This window comes from Salmo salar, chromosome 15 (genome assembly GCF_965601325.2).
Source record: "Salmo salar chromosome 15, fSalSal1, whole genome shotgun sequence".
In the NCBI taxonomy this organism is placed as follows: Eukaryota; Metazoa; Chordata; class Actinopteri; order Salmoniformes; family Salmonidae; genus Salmo; species Salmo salar.
Genome location: NC_138305.1, coordinates 81,648,603 through 81,671,768, shown reverse-complemented (window position 1 = coordinate 81,671,768; position 23,166 = coordinate 81,648,603). Strand labels below are relative to the sequence as shown.

At 47.4% G+C, this 23,166-nt stretch overlaps 1 protein-coding gene across 3 annotated transcripts in view; it reads right to left on the bottom strand.

Annotated features, from left to right (window-relative positions):
* The window catches only part of arhgap46b (Rho GTPase activating protein 46b), a 95,134-nt gene that overhangs the window by 12,101 nt on the left and 59,867 nt on the right, over positions 1 to 23,166 (bottom strand). For 2 of the 3 annotated variants that reach the window (XM_014145896.3, XM_014145897.3), the window contains exons 3-5: positions 15,255 to 16,644; positions 5,038 to 5,674; positions 4,496 to 4,594 (exon numbers count right to left, since the gene is read on the bottom strand). In XM_014145896.3, the coding sequence (XP_014001371.1) occupies positions 4,496 to 4,594; positions 5,038 to 5,674; positions 15,255 to 16,644 (2,126 nt within the window). Of the gene's footprint in view, positions 1 to 4,495; positions 4,595 to 5,037; positions 5,675 to 15,254; positions 16,645 to 18,577; positions 18,875 to 23,166 lie in introns of those variants that run through there. The other variant, XM_014145899.3, reaches the window with a different exon arrangement.

Genomic DNA, 23,166 nt, shown 5'->3' with positions numbered 1-23,166 from the left:
CTCACCCAACAGCTTCTTTATAACAAACAGCTACTGTTTACTTATACTTCTGCTACAGGAAGTTTACATACACCTTAACCAAATACATTTTAACTCAGTTTTTCACAATTCCTGACATTTAATCCTAGTAAAAAGTCCCTGTCTAGGTCAGTGAGGATCACCACTTTATTTTAAGAATGTGAAATGTCAGAATAATAGTAGAGAGAATTATTTATTTCAGCTTTTATTTCTTTCATCACATTCCTACTGGGTCAGACGTTTACATACACTCAATTAGTATTTGGTAGCATTGCCTTTTGTCACGTCCTGACCCTTGTAAGATGTCATTTTCTATAGTAGAGTAGGTCAGGGCGTGATAGGGGGTGTTTTTGGGTGGTTTTCTTGTTATCTGTTTCTATGTTGTTTTTCTAGGTTTCTATTTCTATGTTGGGGTTGTTGGGATGATCTTCAATTAGAGGCAGCCGGTTCTCGTTGTCTCTAATTGGAGATCATATTTATGTAGGGGTTTTTTCCATTTGTGTTTGTGGGTTGTTCATTTTTGCGTAGTGTTACTTTCTCTGCGTCATGGTTTGTTGTTTTGTTGTTGCAAGTATTTTGGTGTATTGCAAACGTTTCACGGAATAAATAAATATGTGGAACAACAACCATGCTGCGCGTTGGTCCAATCCTTTGAACAGCCGTGACAGAACAACCCACCACAAAAGGACCAAGCACCGTGGTAGGGATCAGCTGGAGGAATGGACTTGAGAGGAGATTTTGGATGGGAAAGGACCCTGGAGGCAGGCTGGGGAGTATCGTCGCCCGAGGGAGGAAATTGAAGCAGCAAAAAGGGAGCGACGATACTACAAGGCGCTATATCCACCAAGAGGCAGCCCCCAAAAAATGTTTGCACTAACAGCCCTGTGCGCTCGGTGCAAACTCCTCACCGGTGTCGGGCTAAGATGGGCATTCAGCCAGGAAGGAGTAGGCCTGCTCAGCATGCCTGGTCTCCAGTTCGCCTCCATAGCCCAGTACGTCCTGTGCCTCCTTCCCGCACTCGCCCTGAGGTGCGTGTTACCAGTCTGGCGCCACCTAGGCCAGTTCCACGCATCAGACCTCCAGTGCGCATGCCCAGTCCGGAGTGTCCTGTTCCTGCTCCCTGCACTCATCCTGAGGTGTGGGTTACCAGTCTGGCGCCACCCATGCCAGTCCCACGCATCAGGATTCCAGTGCACATTCCCAGTCCAGAGCTTCCGGCGACAGTTCCCCGTCCAGAGCTTCCGGCGACAGTTCCCCATCCAGAGCTTCCGGCGACAGTTCCCCGTCCAGAGCTTCCGGCGACAGTTCCCCGTCCAGAGCTTCCGGCGACAGTTCCCTGTCCAGAGCTTCCGGCGACGTTTTTCAGTCCGGAACCTACTGAGACGGCCTTCAGTCCGGAACCTACTGAGACAGCCTTCAGTCCGGAACCTACTGAGACGGCCTTCAGTCCGGAACCTACTGAGACGGCCTTCAGTCCGGAACCTACTGAGACGGCCTTCAGTCCGGAACCTACTGAGACGGCCTTCAGTCCGGAACCTACTGAGACGGCCTTCAGTCCGGAACCTACTGAGACGGCCTTCAGTCCGGAACCTTCTGAGACGGCCTTCAGTCCGGAACCTACTGAGACGGCCTTCAGTCCGGAACCTACTGAGACGGCCTTCAGTCAGGAACCTACTGAGACGGCCTTCAGTCCGGAACATACTGAGACGGCCTACAGTCCGGAACCTACTGAGACGGCCTACAGTCCGGAACCTACTGAGAGGGCCTACAGTCCGGAACCTACTGAGACGGCCTACAGTCCGGAACCTACTGAGACGGCCTACAGTCCGGAACCTACTGAGACGGCCTACAGTCCGGAACCTACTGAGACGGCCTACAGTCCGGAACCTACTGAGATGGCCCTCAGCCCTCAGCGGCGGCCCGCAGCCCGGAGCCCTCAGCGGAGGCCCGCAGCCCGGAGCCCTCAGCGGCGGCCCGCAGCCCGGATCCTCCAGCGGCGGCCTGTAGCCCAGAACCTCCAGCGGCGGTCTGCAGCACAGAGCTTCCGGTAATGATCTACAGTCCGATTCCTCCGATAACGATCCACGGTCTGGTGTTACAGAAGCGGAGGGATCTGCAGGCAGAACGGGGGTTACGCCCTGAACCAGAGCCACCTCCGCTGCTGGAGGATCGGAGGGATAGTAAGGTTCTGGGTTTAGCACTAGAGCCGCCATAGACATTTGTCACCCTCCCTACCCTCCCTTTGTGTTTTGTGGTTGTTTTGTTGTTGTTTTTTTGTTTGCATTCGGAGTCTGCACCTTTGGGGGGGGGGGGGTACTGTCACGTCCTGACCCTTGTAAGATGTCATTTTCTATAGTAGAGTAGGTCAGGGCGTGATGGGGTGTTTTTGGGTGGTTTTCTTGTTATCTGTTTCTATGTTGTTTTTCTAGGTTTCTATTTCTATGTTGGGGTTGTTGGGATGATCTCCAATTAGAGGCAGCCGGTTCTCGTTGTCTCTAATTGGAGATCATATTTATGTAGGTGGTTTTTGCATTTGTGTTTGTGGGTTGTTCATTTTTGAGTAATGTTATTTTCTCTGCGTCACGGTTTGTTGTTTTGTTGTTACAAGTATTTTGGTGTGTTGCAAACATTTCACGGAATAAATAAATATGTGGAACTACAACCATGCTGCGCGTTGGTCCGATCCTTTGAACAGCCGTGACACCTTTAAATTGTTTAACTTGGGTCAAACATTTCGGGTAGCCTTCCACAAGCTTCCCACAATAAGTGGGCTCCTGACAGAGCTGGTGGAACTGAGTCAGGTTTGTAGGCCTCCTTGCTCGCACACACTTTCAGTTCTGCCCACACATTTTCTATAACATTGAGGTCAGGGCTTTGTGATGGCCACTCCAATACCTTGACTTTGTTGTCCATTAGCCATTTAGCCACAACTTTGGAAGTATGCTTGGCGTCGTTGTCCATTTGGAAGACACATTTGCGACCAAGCTTTAACTTTCTGACTGATGTCTTGAGATGTTACTTCAATATATCCACATCATTTTCCATTCCTCATAATGTCATCTATTTTGTGAAGTGCACCAGTCCCTCCTGCAGCAAAGCACTCCCGCAACATGATGCTGCCACCCCTGTGCTTCACGGTTGGGATGGTGTTCTTCGGCTTGCAAGCCTCTATCTTTTTCCTCCAAACATAACGATGGTCATTATGGCCAAACAGTTCTATTTTTTTTTTCATCAGACAAGAGGACATTTCTCCAAAAAGTACGATCTTAGTTTTTTATGGCAGTTTTGGAGCAGTGGCTTCTTTCTTGCTGAGCGGCCTTTCAGGTTATGTCGATATAGGACTTGTTTTACTGTGGATATTGATACTTTTGTACCTGTTTCCTCCAGCATCTTCACAAGGTTCTTTGCTGTTGTTCTGGGATTGATTTGCATTTTTCGCACCAAAGTACGTTAATCTCTAGGAGACAGAATGAGTCTCCTTCCTGAGCGGTATGACGGCTGCGTGGTCCCATGGTGTTTATACTTGCGTACTATTGTTTGTACAGATGAACGTGGTACCTTCAGGCGTTTGGAAATTGCTCCCAAGGATGAACCAGACTTGTGGAGGTCTACAATTTTTTGCTGAGGTCTTGGCTGATTTCTTTTGATTTGCCAATGATGTCAAGCAAAGAGGTACTGAGTTTCAAGATAGGCCTTGAAATGCATCCACAGGTACAACTCCAATTGACTCAAATTATCTCAATTAGACTATCAGAAGCTTATAAAGCCATGACATCATTTTCTGGAATTGTCCAAGCTGTTTAAAGTCACAGTCAACTTAGTGAATGTAAACTTCTGACCCACTGGAATTGTGATACAGTTATAAGGGGAAAAAATCTGTCTGTAAACAATTGTTGGAAAAATGACTTGTGTCATGCACAAAGTAGATGTCCTAACCGACTTGCCTAAACTATACTTTGTTAACAAGAAATTTGTGGAGTGGTTGAAAAACGAGTTTTAATGACTCCAACCTCAGTGTATGTAAACTTCCTACTTCAACTGTATATTTGAGGATATTTCCTATAGGTAGATGGTGTCTCCTCTCGCTCTAAAAAGAGCTACCCTCAGCCATGGCCAAGACAGCGTCACTAATGTTGATTAGGTCAGAGGGTTAGGAGGCGACAGGGCCAGGGAGGACGACTGGCAGCGTGTGCTAGCCAGCTCAGCTGGGCAACAGAGATACAGCACAGAGGGAAACAGGACACCCTGGCGCTTGGATCTCAAGGCTCCTTTGTGTGGTTCTGCTACTCTCATTTAAAAAGCGTTGTGCTAATGCAAATGTGTGCAATACCTTCAACGATCAGTCTCATATTGAAAAAGAGCTAGTTAATCTCTCCTGTGAGTGTGTCAGTTCTAAGAGGGTGACACTGTGGGGTTAATCCTCCCTCTCAATTCTTCTCCTGCATGAATGAACAAGTGTTGCCGTAGTGAAACTCACCCTCCTCTTCTTCCTCCTCATTGTTCTGCTTCCTCTTCTTCCGGGACTTTGAATTCTTCTTGTTCTTCATGTCCTGTTGTTCCATAATGTTCTGCATGACTGTAAGTGGCAAACACGACGGAAAGTGAAAACGTTATTTGACTAAAAATTTATCGCAATAACTCTTCTTCGTGTGTCAATCTGAAAAACAGATGATGGTGTTTTGTGCTGGGCTCTCTCAACTTTGACCTTACTCCTCCTCCCTTTTCTCACTTTTCCAGTGCTGCATCCTGTTTGATCTGGCCTGAATCCCAGATAATAATAGCTGGAAAACCAATATCAACTGGCTGTTTTTGACCACACGGGAATACCGGAAACATAAACACACCTCTGGATGCACCCTAGTCTAATCAAACAAACCGTATTTACCCCCAAAACACCAAAAATCCGCAGCTACAGGAAACAACAACCTTCACCAACCAATGGTAAACACAGAAAAACATTCATAGATTTATATAAACAGAAAAAAACATTTTATCAATAGAAGAGGTGTTGCCACTCACTCTTCTTGTCGTTGGAGGGCTCCAGATGTCTCTGAATGTATCCCTCCAGGTAGCGTCTGAACTTGGGCGAGGGGGAGAAGAAGGCCAGGCTGATGGCCATGAGTTCCCAGCCAGCCTCCAGGCTTCTCAGGCTCAGGTTGTCAGTGGTCTGTCTGACCAGCTGGACGTACAACTCGTCCCTCAGGCCCTGCATGCCCCAGCACTTAGTGACCACCAGCAGGGCGGCGTGACGGCGCTCCAGCCGGGCCGGACGGTCCCCCATGTAGGCCTGGACCAGTTTGAACATCTCGCAGGCCTCCTTCTTGATTGTGCGGTCACTGGTGATCAGCATTGGCTTCTTAATGGAGCCCCTGTTCCAGGAGAGCATGTTGGAGATGGAGACGCGGCGGCGGAACAGGCCCTGAGTGTGCTGGTTCAGGTTCTTACTGGCCCAGTCCACCATGTTGGCGTCTGGAGGAGGTTTACAGAGGGTGGTGTAAGGGTACTGGTAACCCACACATCCTCTTCCACCTCCCCCACCTTCTCCTCTGTCTCCAGTCACGATAACTCTATGGGGGGAACCCCGGGTGCCCCCATGACCATTACCTCCCCCGTGTGATGAGGACTCCGACTGGGCCTTGGATTCCAGTGTTCCTGCCTGGAGAAGAAAACAGAGGGAGGGAGGGAGAGGAAGATTCAGCAAGGCATAGACAATCGCTACAGCTGGAATCCTATGTGAATTACTGTTTGTTGATGGTATGTGTCTGATGCTGCAAAGGTTTATAGAGCGTGTGTGTGTGTGTGTGTGTGTGTGTGTGTGGAGCGCGCATGCGTGCGTACTGTAGGATCCGTTTACTCATTCCCCCTCAGAGTAGAACCTGGAATCACTTACACAGATCCCACTCCAGAAATAGGTGACCCAATATGGAAATCACATCAAAACACGTACAGTAACATAACATCCATCCCCCACTCTCTGTCTGCTTCCCTCACGCCACAACACTTCCACTGACACTGGGCCTTTACCAAATACAAATGAAATTACTTTCACTAATCTAATAATATGATATCAATTTGTCCACTTTATGCAATGAATCATATCAAATCCCCAATGGCTACCATGGTTCTCCCTCTCTGGAACATCGTTAATTCAAACCCAATCATAACAATAGTGAATCTGCCTCTGAACCAACACTAACGTGTCACCAAAGTCTTCTTCAGACTCAATTACACGGCCTAAAGAAGAACAAACTGTAACAACCAACAATAACCTTGACATATGGGCTTTACATTCATATTCATCATATGATGTCATATTTACAATGTAATACCACACTATAGCAGAAATCAGACAGATCTGTTAAACAGATACCAGGGGTTTCATTAACGTTCTGGCAGAGCTGTGTGGGTAGGGTCTAGGGATGGTACTCCCATTTTACAGCCTAACCCTAACAGACATACGTCCCTATGTAGTACAGCCCTCATAATGTGGTCGTATTAAAAACAAAAGCGGCATGAGAATGTTTTCAGCGGTGCAGTAAACTATGCAGAATGGTGATATGAACCATATGGGCTGTCGGTCAGCAGTATAACTGGTGTATTTTCCACAGCCCAGGTCCAAAGCTTTCCAACCCTAACCCCCTCAGCAGGCCTGGAGCTCCTCTACGACCCGCTAACGCCAACACAGCCTTTCTCCAAACCCACATCATTTGTATTAATCGCACAGTATAAAACACGGCCATGGAGGTACCAGTCACAAATAAGTCTAAGCTGAAAACAGAGATCTTAGTGGCCAATGCTGAATTTCCATGATGTAACCGTATCGAAGTGGCTGGTTAAACAGGCTCAGATGAAGATACAAAAGGGGTTGTGTAAGGCTTGTTAGCTGGGTAATTAAGCGCGAGGGAGGCCTGAGGGAATTACTGGGTGCCAAACCATCAGTCCTCGGAGGGGACACAAGATTAAGACTTTCTGGCTTTGGCCACGCAACATTGGCCTTAACCTTTCTCTCTCTCTCCTCCCTCTTTATTTCCCAACATTCCCTTCAACTCAAACGGCTGCATCTGCTGCCTGTCACAGGTATTCATAGTGCTTTGAGATCCATCAATCCCTTCTTCCTCTCTCTTTCCATCTCTCATGTAATTCCTCTTCCTCTCCCTCATTTAGTCCACTACCTCTCACTCCCATTTCCTCTGCCTCTGTTTGCTCCAGATGGCTCTCAGTGCCTAGTCTTCCCTGGTCAGTGTGTGTGTGTGGTGTGATAGTCTGTGATTGGGTTTAGCAGTGTCCTGTGTGGTGTGACGGGGCTCAGCAGTGTCCTGGCCATCACACTGTCCTCTCCCAGATTAGGTTGCAGATAACAGGGCAAGACACTGCTCTGCACATTTAGGGTCAGGGCAAGCAGGGGTACCTTTAAACCAGGCACAGCTAGCCAGGGACAGTGGCAACACTCACAAGTTACACAGACAAGAGAGAGTTTGGCCTAACTTGTTTGGACAGGTTCCCAAAGCTCCAGAAATTAGGACGCCCAGTCTTAACGCCACATTTCCCACAAATTGTGTTCAAATAAATCCTGGTTAATTGTGTTAGTTTTTACATTAGTGTTTGACAAAAGAACCACTATTACAGACCAATCCTGCTAATTACTGATGTTGGGTTATTTAGGACCCCGTTCATTTTTCCATTCCCGACCGGCATTCTTGCTGGAGGCCTGGAGAGTAATTTCCATGGGGGTTAAGTCAGGCTCCATATACTACAGTGAATGATATGGCTTCTGTGGGCTTGAACCACACTTCAGTAAGGCCAATGCAACCGACATGCATATAGCCTCAGCCCCAGTCTCCCTGTACAGCATAGGCTGCCTCTGCCAAGTTACTCTCCCACACACCTGACAATGAACAGTGAAACAAGCATACGTTATTTCTACATGAGTGTGTGTTCATCTGCATAACGTAGGAGTTTCATATAGGAGCCCATTGGAGCGCGTGGTACATGCACACATCCATAAGACAAACCTGCATTCAGATCGGAGGATCTGAGGCCATTCGAGATGGCCATCACTTTCAGTTTTGACAGTCAGTAACTTAACCTCTCACTGGAGACTTACTATACCAAGACATAAGTATACATACCCAGTAAAAGTGTACAAGATGAGTCTACAACTTAGAAGTGCCTACAGTATTGTAAATCATGAATGTAAGTGATCCCATTTCTAGGCATGATATTATCCCCAGTGAACCAGAGCAATGAGCCATAAATCTAGGACTCTGGTGCCTTTGTAGTGGTTGCTGGGCTGGGCTGTATCCACACTAACTACTCTGTTCCTCCCAGCCAGTAACCAGCCTGGTGGAGAGTGGGACTGCCTGGACCTTCTCCCCAATGCTTATTGTCTGAGAAAAAAAGAAACGCTTCCCCTCGAAAACCAGGGATTGGCTTCATTTCTGCTGCCAGAAACTTTTTTTCCCTTTATGCAATAAAAATAGTCCTGGAATGAAACCAACAATTCTAATAAGGTCGTCTAGATCGAGTATAAAAAATGAAATGAAAAATTGAGTAAGGGTGCGTTTTATTGAACAGAGCAGAGTTTAGAGTATGCACCAGTTGTCCAGTGATGTGGCCCAGCTGGGATAACGGATGGATGAATGGGGTTGGAGCTAGCATGACCCCCGCTAAGCGCTAGTGTGGGAAAATAAGTCTCAAATACTCAGCTTGAATGAGTCACCAACAACACACTGCTGACAAACAGAGGCAGTTAACCTCCATCCCACCGCCTACAGTAACTGTACTGCTCTGATTAATGCTCTGAAGTAAAGATACACAGTCCCCAAGCCCAGCGCAACACAACACACACTGCAGCCAGGATAAGATCTGTTAAGACATGGAAGAACAGTGTTTTGTTTCCCCCTCTCTGTGTCATCTCCTCTATCTTACCGTATCTAGTATACAGACTCTTCCCATCTCTTCCCTCTACCTGGGTGGTTGGTGGCCATTCTTTCACCGAACTGCATGTACTGCATACACACACACACACACACACACACACACACACACACACACACACACACACACACACACACACACACACACACACACACACACACACACACACACACACACACACACACACACACACACACACACACACACACACACACCAGTGATGGTCCTGGTGGATGCAGGCAGGGTACGTTGTTTGGTACTCACCACTTTCCACTCTGCAGGGTGACCTAGTTTCTGCCGTGTTCAGTAACGATCATGATCCCACTGTTCAGTGTTTCTGTCCCCGTACTGTTTCCCATCTCACTCGTCATCTCTCTGACTCACTGACCGAGCAAAACATTATCCTGCTCCTCTGAAGCACTTCACTGGCATGAGACCCTGCAAGTCTATCACTGACTCACCTGAGAGATGCTGAGAGCAGAAAATAATCTCTATCTCTGTATCTTTCTTTTCCTCTGCCTCTCTGTCGCTCTCTGTTTTCTTCTCTCGTTCCCTCTTCAGGAGAGCTTCTCCAGGCATGCAGTGTTTCCTTGTTGGAGGTGACTAAAGCCACCTTATGGATGGCACTTTGCGTGGGGGAGCGGAGCGCTCAGCCACCCCCATCAAAGCTCCTTTATTTTTCCAGTCTACCGCAAATGTGTAATCAGCCTGGGTGAGTCCTTGCTCTCTCTTTTTAGTTTGTACGTACAGGCTGTGCTGTTCAGAGTCACTGCAGAAGAGCGGGCCTACAAGTTATGGGGGTGGATGTGGTTTGAGTTGATAAAGCCTTTGACAAAAACAACTCTCTGCCTATGTAACCAGGCACAGTGAGAAACTAGGCTAACCCAAATCAAAACACACACGCACACTGTGAAGCGTGGGTTGGCTCATAACCCACAGTCCCCTGCGGTCATATCCGCAGGGCGGGCAGGATTAGGGTCATTAAATATTGTGTGGATGAAGGGTGGGTAGGTGGCGGGCGGGTTGAATAAAGAGAAAACAATACCTTAAACAAAAATCCATAAATGTCAAAAAAATGATAAATGTATCATTCTTGTGCAATTTCTATCTATAGGCTACATTCAGGTTTTTGTAGGCTATCTGGCGTTAGTGAATAAGCCTACGCATTAAAGCCCAAATAGCCTACACGCCAATCGCCAAACGCTTTTGGAAACGTACAGAAAAGGTAACATCCCACCACGGAGGCAAAAAGGACAACATCACAGTTTAATTCAATAAGAGAACAGCTGCGAAATGGAGAGTTGAAAATAAAGAGAAGGGAGGGCCATAACTGTAATGTTTGGGTAAGATGTGGTAGAGGGCGATAGCAGTACCAGCTACAGTATGTTATGTGTGATGATTGTGAGGCGGTGGGGACTTCAAATAGGCCTATGGCACGTCAAGGGAACTGTAGCCTACTGTTCAGATGAGTTAAATAGAAACTAGGTCTATAGCCGTCTTACATAGCCTTCATATTACCTCCTGCTGAATCAAGCTGTTCTTGCTGTAAAAGGATATGTCTAATGTAGTCAACAGTTTTACTCTGGAACAGGAGTGGAGAAATAGGATTTCTTTCTTTCAGTATCTTGAGAGTATAGGAATGTGCAGTTGGATACCGTGTGTTAAGGTGCTGCTATCTTTATCAGCGTCATAAAAGCTGAAGCTGATAGTATTTCATCCACATGAAATATGCATCTAAGCCAAACTGAAATCTTATCAGAAACACGTTGGGTCGTTTTCACAGCTTTTTATTTCCTTACACCCATCAAACTGATGTCATTTGGAAATTTTGCACAGAAAATATATACATATATATATTTTTTTGGCTGAGTTATTGCATTTTATTCCCACTCCCTAATCGTCTTTGCTCCGCGGAAGAAGCAGCGATGACAGAGAACTTCACCAATGTCATCATCATTCTATCGAGTTATGACATTATTCTGTTGACCAGGGGTTTGTTTAGTTCTCTAGGGCATCATATAATGACAGAACAGAAGCTGCATGTTTCTAATTATAGACAAGTTGACTAACAAACAGCCTACCAACATGTCGCGAATTATAAGCAGAAACATATCTAAATCTGGCAGAAAAATCCTGCACCCCTGTCCACAAAAATGTCAACTGTCTCCGACTGTAGCCTAAAACGCATTTTCTATATTAGAGTGTTATAGGGTCAGCTATGGGCCTCATATGTTCACTTCATCACATATAGTCGTCGTTTGAGGAGGAGTTATTAGCAATTGCGGGCAATTGCGCACACACACACACACACACACACACACACACACACACACACACACACACACACACACACACACACACACACACACACACACACACACACACACACACACACACACACACACACACACACAAATCTTTGATTTACTATCCCCCCCTCCCTACACACTCATGCACAATATTTCTAAAACACACTGCATCAATGTGAAGTCGGTTTTTTCAAAGGAAAAGACAGATAAAACGTGATTAAAAACAACCCAATGTGAGTCGAGGAGCTCCGATGCAAAGCCCTTTTCCTGGAATGGAACACAGACTTTGGCAACAGGAAACTGAGAGCGAGCAGCTTTCATCTGCATTGTTCCTAGGGCGACAGGATGTCGACAGTGGCCATTATTTTCTCTTGAAGGTTGAGGCAAGAGGGAGGTGAATCCCAGAGAGAAGACGACAGGGAGACACAGAGATGACTGCTGCCTCACAACGCCTTCCCTCAGAATCGCCTACACACTGCCACATCTCCAACACAACATGGGAAGAAAATAGAACAAGTGATGTTCCATAGAACTGCCTATAACGCTAACAAGGACAAAGGAGAGAGCTTTCTTTTGGTAGAGAGAGAGAGAGAGAGATGGGGAGAGAGAGAGAGAGAGATGGGGAGGGAGAGAGAGAGAGAGAGAGAGATGGGGAGAGAGAGAGAGAGAGATGGGGAGGGAGAGAGAGAGATAGAGAGAGAGCAAGATAGATAGAGAGAGAGAGAGAGAGCGAGATAGAGAGAGAGAGATAGATAGAGCGAGATAGAGATGGAGAGAGAGAGAGAGAGAGCGCGAGATAGATAGATTACCATGTAGTTTACTAATAAAATGGTCTGACCATGAAGTGGACATATTCGGTATTGATATCCTGAACTAGAGAAATTCTCACTACAATACATTTTAATAGAAAGTTACAGAAAGAAAATAGCTTTCTATTTGTGGAAAAAATCACCCTGATTAACTCTTTAGTCATGTCCCAGTTTACCTATTTTGTTATGGTCTCCCTACACCTAGTGACCTGTATTTTAAATGATATAAGCAAAAAATCATACATTTTAATTGGAACTTCAAGCCAGAAAAAATTATAGGGGCCTATTTATATCATGAATATGAATTCAGAGGGCAGAAATGATTATATATTAAAGCATTAGACCTCCCACTAAAGGCGTCAGTCATACAAAAGTCATAATGAAATCCAAACTGGTTCTGTAGCAGATTAGTAAGAATGTCTCAAGAATGGGGTGAGAAAAATTGAAAAGGATATCAGTTTCATTTAAGGACAAAAAAATTGACAGCTGTGCCTTATAGATTGCAAAATAGTTGGAAAGAGATTTTCGATGTACCAATTCCATGGCACATGGTTTATGAACTGATACATAAAACAACGCTGGATTTAAAACATTTTTCAATTAAGATTATTATACAACATTTTTGCCACCAATAGAATGTTATAGATATGGGGGATACCACCATCCCAGCTCTGCAGATTTTGCTGTGAAGAGGCAGAATCATCAGATCATTTGTTTGGTAGCTTGTTTTTGGTCACAGGTCCAGGAATGGCTGAAGAAGTGCAACATTTACCTGGAGCTAACTCTGCAGATAGCGCTGCTGGGTGATTTGAAAAGTCATAGTCAATCGATCAATAATATAATAATACTCTTAGCAAAAATGTGTATGTTTAATGTACAATCTGTAGAAACTATGAGAATAGAAAGGTTCAGAACTTTTGAGAAACATCACAGCACAGTTGAAAAATATATGTCAAATAGAAATCACAACTGGATGGTCTTCAGAGATAGATGGGAGGGGTCGAGGGTAGCTGAATGATGGGACTAAAAACAAACAAAAGATAACAATTATAAAATACATTGTGTCCGTAAAATGTATATACAGTTGAAATCGTAAGTTTACATACACTTAGGTTGGAGTCATTAAAACTTGTTTTTCAACCACTCCACGCATTTCTTGGTAACAAACTATAGTTTTTCCAAGTCGGTTAGGACATCTACTTTGTGCATGACACAAGTAATTTTATGTAATGGCTTTAGAAGCATCTGATAGGCTAATTGACATCATTTTAGTCAATTGGAGGTGTACCTGTGGATGTATTTCAAGGTCTACCTTCAAACTCAGTGCCTCTTTGCTTGACATCATGGGAAAATCAAAAGAAATCAGCCAAGACCTCAGAGACAAACATTTGAAACATCCACAAGTCTGGTTGTTCCTTGGGAACAATTTCCAAACACCTGAAGGTACCACGTTCATCTGTATAAACAATAGTACGCAAGTATAAACACCATGGGACCACACAGCCGTCATACCGCTCAGAAAGAAGACTCATTCTGTCTCCTAGAGATGAACGTACTTTGGTGTGGAAAGTACAAATCAATCCCAGAACAACAGCAAAGGACCTTGTGAAGATGCTGGAGAAAACAGGTACAAAAGTATCTATATCCACTGTAAAACGAGTCCTATATCGACATAACCTTAAAGGCCGCTCAGCAAGGAAGATGCCACTGCTCCAAAACCAGCATAAAAATTGCCAGACTAAGGTTTGCAACTGCACATGGGGACAAAGATCGTACTTTGAATGTCCTCTGGTCTGATGAAACAAAAATAGAACTGTTTGGCCATAATGACCATCGTTATGTTTGGAGGAAAAAGGGGGAGGCTTGCAAGCTGACGTACACCATCCCAACCGTGAAGCACGGGGGTGGCAGCATCATGTTGTGGGGGTGCTTTGCTGCAGGAGGGACTGGTGCACTTCACAAAGTAGATGGCATCATGAGGAAGGGAAATTATGTGGATATATTGAAGCAACATCTCAAGACATCAGTCAGGAAGTTAAAACTTGGTCGCAAATGGGTCTTCCAAATGGACAATGACCCTAAGCATACTTCCAAAGTTGTGGCGAAATGGCTTAAGGACAACAAAGTCAAGGTATTGGAGTGGCCATCACAATGCCCTGACCTCAACCCTATAGAAAATTTGTGGGCAGAACTGAAAAAGTGTGTGCGACCAAGGAGGCCTACAAACCTGACTCAGTTACACCAGCACTGTCAGGAGGAATGGGCCAAAATTCACCCAACTTATTGTGCGAAGCTTGTGGAAGGCTACCCGAAACGTTTGACCCAAGTTAAACAATTTAAAGGCAATGCTACCAAATACTAATTGAGTGTATGTAAACTTCTGACCCACTGGGAATGTGATGAAAGAAATAAAAGCTAAAATAAATCATTCTCTCTACTATTATTCTGACATTTCACATTCTTAAAATAAAGTGGTGATCCTAACTGACCTAGACAGGGGATTTTAACCAGGATTAAATGTCAGGAATTGTGAAAAACGGAGTTTAAATGTATTTGGCTAAGGTGTATGTAAACTTCCGACTTCAACTGTGGTATGTATAAACTGGAAGTAGAAGCCTAAGTGTTGTTGTCCGTTAGTTTACTCCAATTAGGGGAGGGGTGGTAGAGTTAGTGGAAAATAATAAAGGAAAATATATTTAAAAATAAAATACAGTATGTATTTACAAACAAATATATGGGGGATTAGAAATAATGCAGACAATTACATTGATGGAAGTCACAATCTATCTGCTGTATTAAAGAGAGATAGAGGGCAAGGATGGCAGACATTCCAGCTGACCTGCAGTAACGCAGCTAACGAGGCTAATCAGCCCACGCCCCGTCACATGAGACAGAGAGAGTACTGAGCAGACCCACCCTTTCAGCCTCACACAGACTGCCCTTTCATATGTCACCACACTGTTCTATACACAACACAGCAGGCTGGAGAGGCCCTGGAACTCAGCTGACACATACACTAACATGTCAACATATCCCCACTCAACTACACACACGCCAGAGGAACAGGCCCCTTCTGTCTTCTACTGTGTAAACACAAAGAGGTCTGAATGCTAAGACACAGATAAGACAAGTACAACAGTCACCTTCAGTACACAGTGTTGAGAGGAGGGCTGTACCTTACCTGGGAGGGGGACACGGGGGGCTCCGGGGAGGACAGGCTGTTCTGGCTGGTGATGCTTTTCTCCAGAGTGTCCACCTTCTCATAGGTCCGTTTCTGACGCACCATGCCGTCTGACACCAGGGGCGAGAGGGGCACGTCGTCGTGGTTACTCCCGCTCCCGGCCCGGTACAGAGAGCGGTTACTGGCACTGATGTCCTCCCGAGAGGCGCTGCGGCCCCCGTGCTTCTTTAGGGAGTTCAAGGGGGAACGGGCCCGTGGTACAGACCCCTCAGACATCTCTGTGTCCAGGCTGGCCTTGCTGCCACGCAGGGTGTTTGAGCGACTCACCACCGCCCGCATCTCTGCCATCAGCTTCTCATTCAGGGCACTGAGCTCCCCAGTGCTGCCCACCGAGCCTGGCCGGCCCTGCCCTGCACCCCCAGCCCCTCCGCCCAGGGCTCTCCTGCGGTTCTTCCTCCTCAGGCTGGGCGAGGGCCCCGTAGAGTAGCCTGAGTCCTGGTAGGTGACGGCCGCCGGCGCCGGGTACTCTTGGGAGGCCAGGCTGTTCTGTCGGCTGTGTCGGGCCTCCATGTTCTTCCTGGCGCTGGCCTCCAGGAGACGCCACGACTGCTTCTTCTCTAGACTCACCTCCTTGGGCCTGGGCTGGGTCGCGCCTGGGGCTGGGGAGGGGGATGGAGAGGCGGGCAGGGCATGCTCTGGGGCAGGGCCCTGCTCTGTCTGGATAGGCTGGGATAAGGGGCTCTGTTTGCAGGTGGCAGGGTCCACGTTGACCATGTGTTTGATGCACTCCCGTCCAGCGGGGCTGTAATCTGTGGCGGAGGGGTTTCTCTTGTGTTTGGAGCTCAGGTGAGAGGCTGGGTATTGGAGAAGCTTGGGCTGCTGCTGGGGTTGGGTCTGGGGGTGGGATTGGGGCTGGCGGACCCTCTGTAGGCTGGTGGAGGGTGTGAAGGGCCTGTTCAGGAGGTGGGCCCCCTCCAGCTCCATGGGGGGTTCATCATAGATAGGTGGATCCATGGGGGGTTCATCATAGATGGGCGGAGTGGCACCGTACTGGGGCGAGGAGGGCCTGGGGGTGCCAGCCTGAGACCTCTGGGGGGTCTGGTAGACCTTGCTGCCAGTGGAGGGCATCACCAGGCAGAAGTTACCATTGTCTGCCTTCTTCAGGTGAATTGCTTGCTTGGAGTCCACTGGGGCAGTCATCTTGCCTGCAGGGCTGGGTCTGTCGGAGTGGACCTGGTACACAGCAGGGCTTCCAGGGCTGAGGTTGTTGTGGTGGAGGAGGTGCAGGGCGCTAGCGGGCACCACGGACTGGTTCCTGCCAATGCTGTTCACCTTCACTAACATGGCTGCCTTCGACCCTGGAGCAGGCTGCCATCTTTGACCTGTGTCCCTGGAACAGAAGAGAGGAAGAGTTTTGGGTGAATAAAAAAAAACAATATTTACACATAAAACACATTCAAAGACACCAAAAATTGGGAACAAAAATGTATTAGAAACTGGGTGGTTCGAGCCCTGAATGCTGAAAGCCGTGGTATACCACAGGTATGACAAAATATACATTTTTACTGCTCTAATTATGTTGGTAACCAGTTTATTATAGCAATAAGGCACCTTGGGGGTTTGTGATATATGGCCAATATACCACGGCTAAGGGCTGTGTCCAGGCACTCCGCGTTGCGTCGTGCATAAAGAACAGCCTTTAGCCGTGGTATATTGTCCATATACCACAGCCCCTCAGGCCTTAATGCTTAAATATACCCCCATGCACACTATAAACAATAAGTTAGAGTAGACCTGCTTGGTGGGTAAATAGGTGACTGTTCAAAGCCAATTTGCTCATATTTAACTGAGAAGAAAGTATCCGTGACTGGGATGCCAGGACTGGCAGGAATCCGTTCTGCACATTCCTCTGTTCAGTCAGAGGCTTTTAAACCCTCTGACCTTCCACAGCTCAGATAGAGAGAGGTCTCTAGGTGTTACAGTAATGGCAACCCAGGTCTGTGTGAAGGACAAACCTACAGTAGGACCAGGGGCAATATCTTCTCAACAGTATTTGTCTCATATTGTGAAACTAACAGAGAGTATGAGACGCAGGTATGAGACTACAGGTAGCTGTGAGACAGATATGTGATCTGATCAGGTTTGGTCTGACGCAGTGCGACAGAGGCTGTGAGACAGTGCTGGTTTAGTTTCCAACGACATGGCCATATTGTGAGTACATAATCAGGGCGTGGAAACTAAATCTGACTCAAGAAAGTGTCACAATGGAACAATGATAACACCTTTCTCAACAAAACCTTTACTCAGCTTCTCAAAACAGCAATACCCCACACGCCCCCACATCCTCGTTTTCCAGAATACCACAGCCGTGTTTGTAGTAGAAACACGACAGGAAAGGTCTCTACACTGGGGAAAACAGGTATTCCAACAGTACAGTCTGCCAAATCAAGCCGTCAAAAATACAGCCCCATTTACACCCCCTGCCCACCACTCAACACACACCACCTCAACCACACTCGTGGCAGCGTTTCCTCCCCTGTTCCCTCAGAGGGCAGTGGAATTTCATTCCCTAACCCTGCATCAATGCCATGGGTGTTCTGGACCATTAGTGGTGCAGCCCACTCAGCCTTCAGACCGCAGATCCTGCTTACAGCCCTGCACACTCCACAAGCAACCTGATCATCTCTCAGTACCAACTAGCTAATCTAACCAGCACTCTACTCTCCCCTCCTCTCACACAACAGACCCTTTCTTTCAACAGCCTGCTCAGACGACAGCTTGATGTTTACTGTAAAAACAGCGTAACCACACTCAAAATCCCCCCACACCTCTCTCAGCCGGGGAAACCCACCCGAGCACATCCCACAGAGGCGAAGATACAGCGGAGCCACACCGATGAAAACCCTTTCTAAAAGCTGTTCTCACCATCAGTAAACACGCTGTCACTTCTAGAACACGTCCATATGGCTCAAACAGCCTCTGCTGAGTAAGGCTGAAATAAGGCTTAATAAAACAAAAACAAGCACAACACAACAGCTCTGTACAGTCTGAGTCTGCCCTGTCTAACATTCAGTCCATAAGCACAGGATCTTCAGGTCATAGGATTTACACGCAGCATTACCTGAGTAAAGACCCACAATGAGAGGTGGGAGGTGGTCTTTGTCCCCCGCAACAGATCAGAAGGTAACTCCCCCCCCCCCCCCCCCCCCCCCTGTCTCTGTGTTGGCGCGGGATACCGCTGTAACGGCGGGGGGTCCCTTCAGTACCCGTGTGAACCCTGCTACACCCCCTCCTTGACAAAAACAAAACAAACAAGGGCCGACCTCTGCCAGCGTGTCCCAGAGAGAGGATGGTTTTCTAATGCAGCCAGCGTCTTCAACTGAACCCAGGTCCCGCTGTGTGTCTCCAGTGAAAACACCAAGGCATCAAGGCTCCAGAGCTCTTTACAGCTACTCTTAATTGTAGACTGCCACCAGCGTCTACGTTTATTGTGGAGTTGCTGGGAGGGGAGTAAAAAAAAGGAGAGCGCGAGAGAGAGAGGGAAAGACGGAGGAAAGAAAGGCGGGGGCCGGTGCTGTAGCCTGGCCCTTCCCCTGTGTTACAGTAGCTGGAATGTGAGTTGTTCTGTTCCAACTCAGCCTCTCTCTCCTCTCTGATAGACTCTCAGCATGTGAAACAATACAGCCCACTCCTCTCAGCTCCCCCTTCTCCACCCACCCCCGAGGCCTGCTCCCAACACTGAGCTTCCTCTCCTCTCCTCTCCTCTCCTCTCCTCTCCTCTCCCTCCTCTCCTCTCCTCTCCTCTCCTCTCCTCTCCTCTCCTCTCCTCTCCTCTCCTCTCCTCGCCTCTCCTCTCCTCTCCTCTCCTCTCCTCTCACAGTACTCCACTACTCACTGCCCTCTCAAGGATCATACTCTCACCACTACAATACCCTCTCTCTAACGCAGGCTAGTACCCTCTCTGTTTCTGTCTGTCTCCACCTCTCACCTGTTTATTTCTCTCCTCATGTCTCCTCTCCACCTCTTTCACAACATCTCTCTCCTTCTCACAAAGATTGATGGACTTGCTAGAACAGAAAACCTTCAATCAATCTCCACACCTTTTCTCTAGTACTTCACCCCTCCACCTCTCCCAACTTTTCTCTCCTCCTAAAGATTCATACATTCTGTCTAACATCCTTTCTCTCTTCCTAAATATTCATCAATTCACTTGTTCAGTCTCTCTCTCTCTCGCTCTCAATTTCAATTTCAATTCAATTCAAGGGGCTTTATTGGCATGGGAAACATATGTTAACATTGCCTAAGCAATGAGGTAGATAATATACAAACGTGAAATAAATAATACAAATGAACAGTAAACATTAAACTCACAGAATTTTCAAAAGAATAAAGACATTACAAATGTCAAATGTCTCTCTCTCTCTCTCTCGTGGTTTTTCCCACACATTGTGGCTCCTATCTTGCTGCTCCAAATGTCAACAATCTTTTCAACCAGCAAAGGAAATACAGTGTCTGGGGCCCGTGGACAACTGAAACATGGTGACTGGCAGAACCAAAACAGCCCTGACAGCCCCCCCCCCCCCCCAAACCACTATCCTTCCCTCGCGTTTTGGGCAGCCTCTACTCTGTGGGGTTATCAGATGGGGACATTACAGTAGTTCTCCTAAAAGTCCCAGCAGCAAAACAGTTTGCCCGTTTATGACCCCGGCACAACAGATAGAAACCGTCTCTCGTGAAGAGACACTGTCTGTGCTACAAACAACCAGATAAAAGGTCTCACACAATGGTGTGATGTGTCGAGATTTTATGCTCAGGGAGAACAAGTCATAAAGCTATCAGAACCACACCTCCTCTCCCTCCCTCTCTCTCTCCCTCCTCCTCCCTCTCTCTGTCCCTCCTCCTCCCTCTCTCTCTCCCTCTCCCTCCTCCTCCCTCTCTCTCTCCCTCTCCCTCCTCCTCCCTCTCCCTCTCCCTCCCTCTCCCTCTCTCTCCGTCTCTCTCTCCCTCTCTCTGTCTTCTGTCTCTCTCACATTGACACTGTGGAGGCCTTCATGTCACTAGTTAGCACCATGATGTTGTGCCAGGTGTTCAGGTTGTGTGATTTCAGTGCCTGCCTGTTGTGTGGGGTGCTACCATGTGGACAGGAATTGGACTGTAACACTTTATGGCAGTCAGAGACAAATATTTTGAACAAAAAAAATCTAAATGCCATATGGGATATTGATTAAAAACAAACATCCATGAGTGAATGTGTTGTTGTTTCCCCGAGGGATGTGGCCCAGAGTGTAAAGAGTGGGGTTGTCCTGGGGGAGCGCCTGTTGGAGAGTTCAAAGGGCGTCGCTCCACAGCGAAAACAGGAAATACCAACACAGCTTTCACATCGGAGCACAGCACAGAACAAACCTAAAGAATCCCCTTTACTGACTGAGAGTTTACATAGGGAAACACAAATAAATACATACATTAAACACTGTCCGTAGAGACGTAGTCTCTCTCACGGCCATGGACAAACACACGGCCAAACAGACATGCTGACCCCTAGTGATGAAACAACCAAACACTGACCCCTGTGGTGACCTAAGGACCAGATGACTTATTCGATCCCTGGTGACCTCTAACCCAGGGCTCTGTTTGGCTGGTTTCTGGCGACAGCCACACAGGAAAGAGCTGTGATATGACAGCGTCTGTTGGCAGCCTGGCAGGTCAGGGCTGTGATTGGACGTTCAGGTGTGAGTTCTGAGCCCTGGAAGGATGTGAAACGTTCGGAGCTGTTACACACACAGCTGCTCCTCCTTCCTAGAGTGTGACGAGTCAAACCGACAGACAGGACCACACACACAGACACACAGGAACCCACACCGACTGTTCTCTACACTGTCATTATCTTCTAACTTCCCACCCTCATAGATTATGAGAAACAATCGAAAACGGCTGCCCCCTTTACAGAAAGCCATCATTTGCAGTGAGGTTTCTACATCAGAGAGCAAACCTCCCCCCTCTGTCTCAACTATACTCTCTTTGTACTCGTGTCAAAATGTCATTTCAAATGTGATTCTAATAACCCCATTACACTAAAGCGGTCTGTTGTTTTAGAGATTATACCGTGGAGGATGTGGAAACATTGCTCCTCTATCTATGGGGTGGGGGGGTGGGGGGGTGGAGGATGTGGAAACATTGCTCCTCTATCTATGGGGTGGGGGGGGGTGGAAACATTGCTCCTCTATCTATGGGGTGGGGGGGTGGAGGATGTGGAAACATTGCTCCTCTATCTATGGGGTGGGGGGGGGGGGGGGATGTGGAAACATTGCTCCTCTATCTATGGGGTGGGGGGGGGGGATGTGGAAACATTGCTCCTCTATCTATGGGGTGGGGGGGGATGTGGAAACATTGCTCCTCTATCTATGGGGTGGGGGGGGGGGGGGGTGGAGGATGTGGAAACATTGCTCCTCTATCTATGGGGTGGGGGGGGGGGGGATGTGGAAACATTGCTCCTCTATCTATGGGGTGGGCCGTCCAGGAGATGAGCTCATGTTTGCACGTAGGGATACAGGGGAGTAAGTAAGTTACTATCACAGTGATTTGATTAAGGGACAGAGGACACACACGCCCACGAAAGGACTATGGAAAATGTGCCACACACGACAGGAAGTTGATAGAATGTCATGACACATGGACAAACAGACATTCAGGGTCATATATCTTGAGGGAGTAGACCTCTGCCAGGGAGATAGAATAGTCCGGCTCTGATATTGTCCACAGAGGGATCGACTGTACAGAATATGACCTCAGGGCTTTTCCACTAAGGGGAAAATGCATTAGGAACATCCTCATTCTGGCAGGTTGTGATAGTAAGCACCATGCAGAGGAGTGCCCCCAGTCCACAGTCACATGTCTGCCATGCCATGGGCTCAGATGACCAGATCTCTACTGTATTCAGTGTGGAACAGGCTAACAGCTGCCTAGCGACATCACCCACCTCCTATTAGATAGAAGCAGCCTGGAGACTGAGGACATGCTCATTTCATCCCTGATTACAGCTATTTCAAACACAAGTCAGAGAGGATTATTCTCAGAATATACAGAAACCAGATCAACTGGTCTGTGTGTGTGTGTGTGTTTGCTGTGCCCTTATCTGCCAGTTGGCAGTCACACAGGTGAGGTGTGTGTTGAGTGAGACAGGACTGGAGTTTGAACCAGGAAGTGAGTTACTATGCCACAGAACTACAATTCATTCTATTTCTATGGCCCAGCCACTACTTACTTTCCATCTTGACCTCATTAGTACTGGGTCAATGAGGAGAGCAGCCGTATGGAATGTGACGTGGGGGTTGACTGACTGGCTGAGGTCTGCACTGTGCTGTTCTATATGGGATCTTATTGAGCAGAGTCAGCCAGTCAGCAGCTGGGAGAATAGATACATCCCTGATAAGTTGTGGCGAGTGGATATGGAGGCAGTGAGGCTATTGGAACAAGGCAGTAAGATTGGGGGAATGTGGTGGTAAGGCCAGGGTCACTGGAAGGTTTGGGAGGGAAATGGGGCATGGGGATGAGTGGGGATTTTGATAGGACAGTAGATGGTAGTGTGGAGTTCTGGAGTTGACTACAGTCTCTCTGGATGGTGGTGCAGTACCAGAGGGAGGCCTACAGCGCCAGCCAGGCCCAGATCACATTCTCTGTGAGCTGCTTTGTTCTGCTGTTGGAGCCTGCTCTCCTCCTCTAATCCTGTTTGGCTAAGCACCGCCTGGAGACAAAACCATACAGTGTCCCCACAGCCCAGCCACTAACACCGGGGAAAATTCACACTCCTTTTCCCAGGGCTTTTTTCACCCATCTTCTCCCTCTCTCTCTGTTATCCCCCTCTTCAGCTGTCCTCATCGTTGGCTGGTCCATCTCCCAATGACAGGCATGAGCT